The 9,391-nt window shown below is 44.8% G+C and overlaps 1 protein-coding gene across 8 annotated transcripts in view; it reads right to left on the reverse strand.

The window, feature by feature from the left end:
- The window catches only part of LOC127537037 (NACHT, LRR and PYD domains-containing protein 14-like), a 26,318-nt gene extending 17,739 nt beyond the window's left edge, over window positions 1-8,579 (reverse strand). For all 8 annotated transcript variants that reach the window (XM_051958707.1, XM_051958706.1, XM_051958702.1 and 5 more), the window contains exons 1-4: window positions 8,491-8,579; window positions 5,189-5,329; window positions 4,710-4,869; window positions 2,479-2,753 (exon numbers count right to left, since the gene is read on the reverse strand). In XM_051958707.1, the coding sequence (XP_051814667.1) occupies window positions 2,479-2,753; window positions 4,710-4,840 (406 nt within the window). In that variant the 5' untranslated portion in view covers window positions 4,841-4,869; window positions 5,189-5,329; window positions 8,491-8,579. The remainder of the gene's footprint in view (window positions 1-2,478; window positions 2,754-4,709; window positions 4,870-5,188; window positions 5,330-8,490) is intronic.
- Between the last annotated feature and the right edge of the window lie 812 nt (window positions 8,580-9,391).

Here is a 9,391-nt window from a genome sequence, read left to right on the forward strand (position 1 = left end):
CTCTGTCATGTTCTGTGACCATTGATGAAGAAGTTGCACACAGACTCACCAGAGCCAGCGCAGCCTTTGGCAGACAAGGTCTAAAACTGATGAGGACTGAGCATTGTCACCAAACTCATGGTGTACAGAGCAGTGGTCCTACCATACCTGCTGTATGCCTGTGAGACATGGACAGTGTACAGTCGTCATGCCAGATATCTCAATGCCTTTCACATGAGATGTCTCAGGGCCCTGCTCCATGTCAACTGGCAGGAAAAACTTCCAGACACCATGGTGCTCCAGCAAGCCGGAGCAGAGAGCATCCACGCCACCTTGATGCACTCACAGCTCCAATGGACTGGCCACGTGCACCGCATAGACGACAGTCGGCGGCATAGCTCAGTGGGTAGAGTGCCGTCTTGCAACCGGAGGGTTGTGGTTCGATCCCCCCGGCCCGTCGTGCTCATGTCGAGGTGTCCCTGAGCAAGACACCTAACCCCTAATTGCTCCATCGGGAGCAATTAGGGGCACCTTGCATGGCAGCTCCCGCCATCAGTGTGTGAATGTGTGTGAATGGGTGAATGTCATGTATCATGTAAAAAGCTTTGGATAAAAGCGCTATATAAATGCAACCATTTACCAGTCGCCTCCCCAAGAAACTCCTCTATTGTGAGTTGTCAACAGGCAAGCACTCACTTGGTCGACCAAAACTGTACTTCAAGGACACACTGAAGATGTCCCTCAAGCAATGCAACATTCCCCATGCTACCTGGCAGGAGAAAGTTGAGAACCGCTCGGCCTAGCGATCTGCTGTAAATACTGGTGTGTTCGATGCTGACCAGAGGCGTATCAGTCGCAAAGAGCAGAGTCGGCAGCGTAGAAAAGACAGTTGGAACTCTCAGCACAGTTCAGCTCTGCACATCCTTTACCCCCTCTGCAACAGACTTTTCCGTGCAAGGACTGGCCTAATCAGCCGTCTCTGCATACCCATGACCTCTCATGTATCATTAAGAAGTCAAGGTCATCTTCGCCTGCGAAAGACGAACAACAACGGCAGGTGAAAAGGTAGACCAGCAAACAGAACGAGAGAACAACCAGAGTCCAAAAACATGTGAGGTCAGAACAGGTGAGACCAAACAAGGATGGAACACTCAGGTGAAGGAACAAAGACAATGTGGTGAAGAATTTACAGCAGGAAGGAGGAGAGTGGAAACAGGTGAGCTGGTTGGGACACTGGGAGCAGGTGAGGTGGGTGTAGCAGACAGGACTGAACACCTGAGGACACCTGGAGGGTGGAAGAGGTGCTGCATGGAGAACAAACATGTTCAGTGTGTGTCCACTCTGTAAGTCTGTCTGTGTGAGGTCTGCTGTGAACCTCCTCCACAGGTTTACATCTTTTATTTCACTCAATTCAAACATCAACATCAACTCAGAGGAAACCACAAACTGCATCAGCTGATCTGAGGAGGAGTGAATGTCGTCACGTCTCTGATCATCAGAAACAAGGAACCATGAGGCTTCTGGACCATCACATGTTTTCATGTTTGTTCTACCACTGATAATAAATAACATGTGTTTGGTCCATGTATGGAGTCAGAATCATTATCATTGTAGAACGTGGATATTGTAATAAACTTACTGCAGCACATATGATGGATGCTGTCAGTTTCCTCTGAGATAAAAGAAGAACAAATAGAACTAAAGTGGGGGGAAGTCTTCACACTTTCACAATAAACTACATGAAAGTGGACTTTGTCTTCAACCATGATGGGCCAAGAAAAGGCCATAAAGACCTGGACCAAAGTTTAAAACCTTCAGAGAAGCTTCAGATGATCATTTTAGAACTGATGTGACCAACATGGAGGTCTGGGTCTTCCTGTGTTTAAACATTATTACTGGACAGCTAATGTCAGGTGATGCTCCACTACCAGTCAGGTTCTCCATCAATCACTCACTTCTGCCCCCCTGTGGTTAAAATTACCCCTGATGTCATTAATACCATCCAACGCCTCACTGTCCTGTCACTTTGTACTGACCTTCTGTTAGTGAATCACTGAGTTACAGGTTGGTAGAAATTCAGTCACATTTTAACTCCAGGTTCCAGTCTCATGTAGACGATGGTTGTGATGCTTTGTGGAACATCATCTACTGTCAGCTGCTACTGTGTGTGTTTGGAGGTTGTGGCTGCTGGTTTCTGTCTGGATTATTTGTCCTGATGGTTGCTGATCAGTAACGTGTCTCCTGTGTGAGACGTTAAGAACTGGATTAGAAAACATCGGCACATTCTCTCCACATGTTTGTTTTCTCCAAAGATCTCAGAGATTTAGTCCAGTCTGATGTTCTCAGGTTTCACTACATATTATTTGTTCGGCTGCTGTGGATTTCCTTGGTCCTGTGGATGGTTGAGTCAGATCCATCATGTTCACTGATCATTCTAATGTCTACATATTGTCCTTGATATCTCTGCTACATCCCGGTTTTCATCTTTCTCCGATTTACCTTCAGGTTCTTTGATGCTTTTTGGGATGTTCTCCACCAGATCATTTCTGGGAATCTTCTCCAAAGCCTTTACAGCGACTTTAATGGTGTAGATGCAGTAGCTCTGAAACATCTGATCCACCGTTTCTGTCGTGTCTGCTTTCTCCAGTCGACGCTTTGGGATTGGTTCAAAGCCTTTGAGGATCTTCTGACACAACAACCACTTGAATTTTTTTAAGTCATCTTCTTCCAAATCCTCCAACATCCCAAGAAGGACAGTTTGAGGTGTTTCTACCCTGTAAAGATCCAAGAGAAACAATAAGAAATAAGTCATTACTGTAAAACCACTCACCATGATTGAAGCAGCAGTTTAAAGCTTCATTAGCAGGTCAAACTGCTTCATTCTTTCTAATCAACAACAGATCAGCAGGATTCTTGCTTCTATGATTCCAGACACTTTGAACCTGTGAGCTGCTTTACAATCCACTGACTCAGACAGGAAATCATTCTTAAAGTCCTTCTCTGGGTTGATTCTGAAACGTCTCAGAATCTACTTGAGGAATGGAGCTGAAAGAGAAGCGAGAATAAAATCTTTCTGATCTCAGAGTTCTAGATGAAGCTTCAACTCTGACTCTGATCAGAAGAAAGAGGAATCCTGGAAGAGAGTGAGACGTCGCTGTTTTATCAAACTCTCTGATGACTTGAAGTTTGACAGTTTGAAAAGTTAAACTGTGAAATAAATAAATTCTGTATATTAAAGACAGATGAAGCCAGCAGCTATGAAAAGAGAAGAAAATGAAGAAGTGAGTAAAAGAAGTGTGAACACAGCAACACATGCACTTCTGCAGTAAAACCATGAGGCCTCAAAGATGCTGCTGCTGGAAAAACCAATAAAACAGACCAGACTGATCAGGTTTAGCAGAGTTTAGACCAGCAGTGAGTTTATCCAGCTGCTGTTACAACCAAAACTAGAAATATGTGCAGTTTGGGGGGTTCTGCTCATTTCATATTCTGGAGATGATCATGCAGCCTGATGACAACTCAACTCTGATGACTCTGAAACTGAGGACCAATGTTCTTCATTTGTGGAAAATAAACCTGGATCTTGTTCAAACTGATCCTGGAGTTTGTTTTTTTCTGCAGTAATAAAAGGTCCAAACTTTGATCAGAGAAATAAACACTAGTGAACATTTTACCTGGACTTTAACACGTCAGATTGTAGAGTCTGACTCTGTTCCAGAATAAAATAAAGCTGCTAATAACTGACAGATCTCAGACTGTGATGTAAAAACATCCTCTCAGCTTTTAATATCTGGGAATCACAGATTTTTATGTGTTTTCATAAAAACCTCAGTGGCATTATGGAAGCAAACTGTCATTTAAAGGGTTCAATCCTGAACATGAATATTTGGTATTTGTGATCAGGACTGATGCTGATCAATAATCTAACTCAGTCAAAGAGGACAATAATATGAATATAGAACAGATTTATGACAGTTGCTGTCCTCCAGGTCCTCTGTGGAACTTCTTAAATGTGATGAACTGAGGGTTCTGGAGGTACGACAGGCTGGTTCTGATCCAGGAGGAAGCTACCTTGGAGTTTGTTCATGCAATAAACAAACGGGGGGGCTGTGGCTCAGGAGGTAGAGCGGGTCGTCCAATGATCGAAGGGTTGGCGGTTTGATTCCCGCTCTCGCCTAGTCATGTGCTGTTGTGTCCTTTGGCAAGACACTTTACTCGCATTGCCTCTTGTGCTGCTCTCACACTGGTGTGTGAATGTTGGTGGTGGTTGGAGGGGCTGTAGGCACAGATTGGCAGCCACGCTTCTGTCAGTCTGCCCCAGGGCAGCTGTGGCTACAAATGTAGCTTACCACTAGAGTGAAAATGTGTGAGTGAATGAATAATGGGTGCTTTGAGTGGCCGAAAAAGCGCTATATAAATCTAATCCATTGTTATTAAAATGCTGCTGTTTCTTTCATCTCTTGTCTAGTTGCATCTGATCAACTATCAAACATTCTATCAAACTCTTTCTTCTTGCTGTAGATCAAGTGTCTGTTTCTGCTCCATATCTCTGCTGTTCTAGCGCTCAGGTCTGATCCACACATACAGATATCAGAACTCTGAAGCTGGCAGAGCTTTGCTGTGTTAGTGGTGATACAACAGAGAAACTCATCTGACAGACGCAGCAGCATTTCTTCTTCCTGCTCACTCAGTCATCTTCAGCTCACTTTACAGCACAAACACTTTCTTACTTTGTGTCTGAGGGTTCAGCTTCTTTCCTGGAGTCTGGAGGATCTTTGGATGGGTCACTCTTCATGGACAGACGGCTGGATGCTGGAGGCTCTGCTCCGTCCTCCTCTTCCTCCACATCACTCTTCATCATCACTCAGTCTGAGAGTTAAACCAGCAACACTGAGTGACACACAACAAGAATCACAACAAACACGTCTGTTCCAGAGTCACAGTTCAAAGTTTCACATCAGGAAATAAAACACAGAGTCCAGAGAGGAACAGAACCAGTCAACAGTCCACCTGGTAAATGAATACATCCTGATCTTCTGTTACAGTCCACAGAGACACAGAAGATCAATGAATGCTTTTCATGTTGTCTTTGTAATATTTTCAGTGTCAGAGTTTCATTGAACAAGGTTGTATTTTAAACATCCAACAGTCCAGTCAGTGATACAACACAGTGATCAGACATTTACACATTTCTCTGGAGGATTCTCACCTGCTCAACTCACTTCAGCTCCACTCAGAGACACTTTACACCTTCATGTGTCCAGGAAACAGCTGGAGAGAAGAAGCTGATGGTTCTGCTGGTTCTCCTGTTTGATGTGAGGACGCCGTCACATCCTCAGAACTTCAGAGTCTGGAAAACATCAGAGTGACGTCAGAACCAGTCAAACCTGCAGCACAAACCCAGTCAGTGTCAGAGAAAGCTCCCGTCAGATGATGGAGGTCTACTGTGTGTCCACCAGATGGAGCTGACTGAGCAACCACAGATCAGAAGCATGAGGAGGAGGAGCAGCAGTCTGGATCACAAACACCACTACACCTATGTTGACATGTTGGCTTGTTCTGAGGCACAAAGCAGCCTGAGATTCCTGTCAGGGACCTTCACTCTGTCCTGGCTGCACATGCTGCCTGCTTTTAAAGCTGCTCTTTAACTGGACTTTTACTTCCAAACACTTTTCCTAAAAAGCCTTTTCAGTCCCATAATCCCTGAAGTTGTGTTGCTGTGCTGCCTATAAACGCTCACAGCCCCTCTCTCAGTGTGGACACAGTCTGATGAAGTTCAACAAAGGAAGGACACTTTAACATTCAGGGAGAGTCTGACAGCAGATGTCAACATCTGTTGGTGGTTCTGTGATTCTGAAGAAGGTGGAGCTGCTTCAGTCCAACTTTACTCTGAAAACAGTCCTGAATAAAAGGTCAGGAACAGATGCAGGAGCTGAACAGATCAACCAGAGCAAAACAAGAAGACGACAAGAGAAAAGGATGTTGGAAAGCAGCTGAGTCACATCAGAGCAGAGAATCTTTTCCTCATCAGGCTCTAACAGTCCTTTAAATAGAGATCACATTTGTAGCTGAAGTTCAGGAGCAGTACCACACCTCAGCCTCTCCACTTCCTGTCATGTGACTCTTCATACCACTCTGTCTTTGGCTGCATCCATATGTCCACCCTCTGGACTTGCAGACTGAGCCCTCGCGGACTTCAGTCATACGTAATGTGACGTCTTTACCGTCATCACGTAAAGTCTGCAAGAGCGGGAGTCTACAGCGTTATGAATGGAGCTAATAGACAGACTTGGAGTCTGTTTCAGTCGTTTCCGTGACACTGTTTGAAGAACTATCATGTATACGCTATAATATTAATTAATTTGGGTATTACTTACATTGGAGGACTTGCTTTCGTCCTTTTTCCGCCATTATTTTTCTCAGCTCATGATTTAGGCTTCAGACTGCACAGCTTTTATAGGCCAGACGCAATAAAAAAATCGAAAAATTTAAACGTCACGTCCGTATTGCAATGAATTGTGGGTAATCAAACTGGTGAAGTCTGCAGAAGTCTGCACCCCAAGCAGACTCTCTGGAAGTCTGCAGAAAGTCCGCTTGAGGCCCCTTGTGGACTGGATGAATTGTGGATTTGGACAGCCCTCAGCACTCCCAGACTTCCCGTGAATGCGCCTGCAAAGTCCACGAGTTCGCAAGTGCGGTGAAGTCCAGAGATTTGGATTCGGCCTTTGACACTTGTTCATTCTTGCTTCTTGTGCCCCTCCCTTCCTCCCTCCCTTTACTTCGGCCTCCTCTTCCTCTCTACTCCTTCTCCTGATTGGTCGGTCGGCCCAGGTGCTGATCCCTGATGCAGATTTCACTCACACTGCAGTCGTCACCAACATAACCCTTATTTACATTTAATAAACGACTTTTAAATCTATACTGTGGTTCTTGTCAGTAAAATGCTGTTTTATCACCAACCGACTGTTAAACACCCACAGAGCAGCAGAGTCAACACGGTCCCAAACAAACACTCCACATCAGCCCAACGTCACATTAAACTGACCTGAGGTCTGATTTAAAAACCACACAACATGTTTGTGTTGTCTGTCACAGACCCAACATGAGGGCAGTTTGACATTTTCACATTTCTCTGCTGTAAACTTAGAGATAAACAGCTGCAAAGTCAACTCTAACCAACTTCCACTGAGGTCAGACAGTTTACCACAGCTGTCATTCTTTAACATTATTGATTACTGATATTGATCATCATCCTGGACTGACGAGGAGAGTGCAGAGATCACCACCGGCCGTTAGGGGCCTCTGGTTATGTCAGGGCCAGGTCAGGTGGTATTGAGAGAATAAGAACCCGCTGTTGGCGGGATTATCACTCATTCATTGTTGTTCATGCTGGAGTGGATGTACTGAGCTGTTCTGCCCGTTACATGTAAGTGATTCTCTATTATCCCTGTTCTGAGGAAAGTGAAGGCTTTAGCTTACGTTTCTGCCTCTGTATCGTTTTAGGGTTTCTTCATCGTTGTCATTAAAGCATCTGTCTGACATCGAGAAGCGTGTTTCTTCAGAGAGAATAAGTTCATCTTACCTCACGTCTGGCAGACTCCTCGTCCTTTTCTCCTCACAGGAATCTCATTGGTCCTGTTCTGACTTTAAAACAGTGAATGTGACTGAAAGGTGAGGAGTGTGAATCTGTGTTTCAGTAAAGCAGCCGATACACTCACAAACTGTTGGACACTCAGAGCTGGAAGCAGCCTGCAGACACACCTTTCTACCTGCTGAGACATGAAGTCTGATCACTCAGACAAACCAAACAGGTCCACAGAAACCTGATGTCAGATGGTGTCGGGTTACTGTGAGTCCAACAGAGTTTTACATTTAATTACCAGCAGCATGTTTTACTGTGAGGGGATCACACACCTGAGAAACACAACAAACACACCTGCTGACTCCCAGCAGCAGATCACTGACATTAACGTATCCTGGTTGGAAGATGGAGGCAGCAGAGACACAGGAAGAGGCAGAAGTGAAGGGAGGGAGGGGCAGGAGAAGGAGAAGTACCCAAGAGGAAGTGCAGAGTGGTACGTTTGACCACATAACAGGAAGAAGAGAGACTGAGGTGTGGTCCTGCTGCTGATCCATTTATCCTCCACTGCTTCTATTTCCTGCATTCACAGACTTTACTCATGAATCTTGCGTTTCCTCTTTTCTTCTTCCCTCCGTATATTTCACCTCTGATAATAAATCCAAATGTTGTTGCCCAAACACCCCAACAGTGTTTCCTCCTGGACCTGTTTCTCTGCTGCACCAACAGCTCTTTAGTTACTGACATCTTTAAATATCTGAGGCATTTATAATGGAAAAGAGGAAGTGAAGCAGTTTTCAGTAAAGATCATTCACCAGATAAAAAGCTTCCTCAGCAGTCAGTATTAAAACACTCCTGTGATGTAAGAACAGCCTGAACAGAAGTAAGGTTTTCTGACAGCAGAATAATAATAACGTTAAACTAACTCTCACCTTGTTGTCCTCCTCTGTCCACTGTAAGATGGAATCTGAACTGTTCATTTCCTCGTTCTTCTGTTCCTCCTCTGTTACATAGAAATCACATGACTACAGCTAAGTCCAGCTCGCTGTGGGTTTCCTGCCTTCACCACAGGTTCTGATGCTGCTCAGCTGAAGACACATTTACTAACAGAGTTGTGGACAGACTGATCAGAGACATGTTGCTGCTGCAGTTGTTGTTCTAACACTGAAAGAAGAACGCAGTCACTTGATAATAGGGATGGGGCCGATCTGATCTAGTATCAGTATCAGTATCGGGTTCTGATACCAACGTAATTCACAAATCGGAAATTTCAGATGCAACTTGGGGAGATTTCCGATCCATGATCCATGTCTGTGCTTTAATGTTGTCTGCTGAAGTGACTCCACAGTGATTCCCTACTGGCTGCTCTGCTTGCTGGATGCAAAATGTGGAATGGATTTCCTGAACAGAGGCATGTCTCAATTAGACACGCCTCCATTCAGGAAATCCATTCCACAGTTTGCAGCCAGCTAGCAGGAGAGCATTGAGCAGCACTGTGGACAACCAAGTTTTCATCACAACATGTCCGCTGTGTGGAAATATTTTACACTAGAAACATCACAAAGCAAGACACCAACGCGCAATGTTTGCAAAGCCGTGTACGGAGAGGAGGAAGCTCCATCATAACCTACAATACAACGAACTAGGGCTGGACCCGAATATCCAAACATTTGGTCGTTGTGTTGGTATCTGAAAATTAATTTTGAGACACAAATACTCGGATCCTCCCCCCCACCACCCAGTAGCTGCATCACTGTCATGAAGCATTGGTATATCTGAGTTTGGTGGACTGCAGCGACCCTCTGGGGTCAGCGTTACTTCTGATTGGCCAGT

Source organism: Acanthochromis polyacanthus, chromosome 14 (genome assembly GCF_021347895.1).
Source record: "Acanthochromis polyacanthus isolate Apoly-LR-REF ecotype Palm Island chromosome 14, KAUST_Apoly_ChrSc, whole genome shotgun sequence".
Taxonomy (NCBI): Eukaryota; Metazoa; Chordata; class Actinopteri; family Pomacentridae; genus Acanthochromis; species Acanthochromis polyacanthus.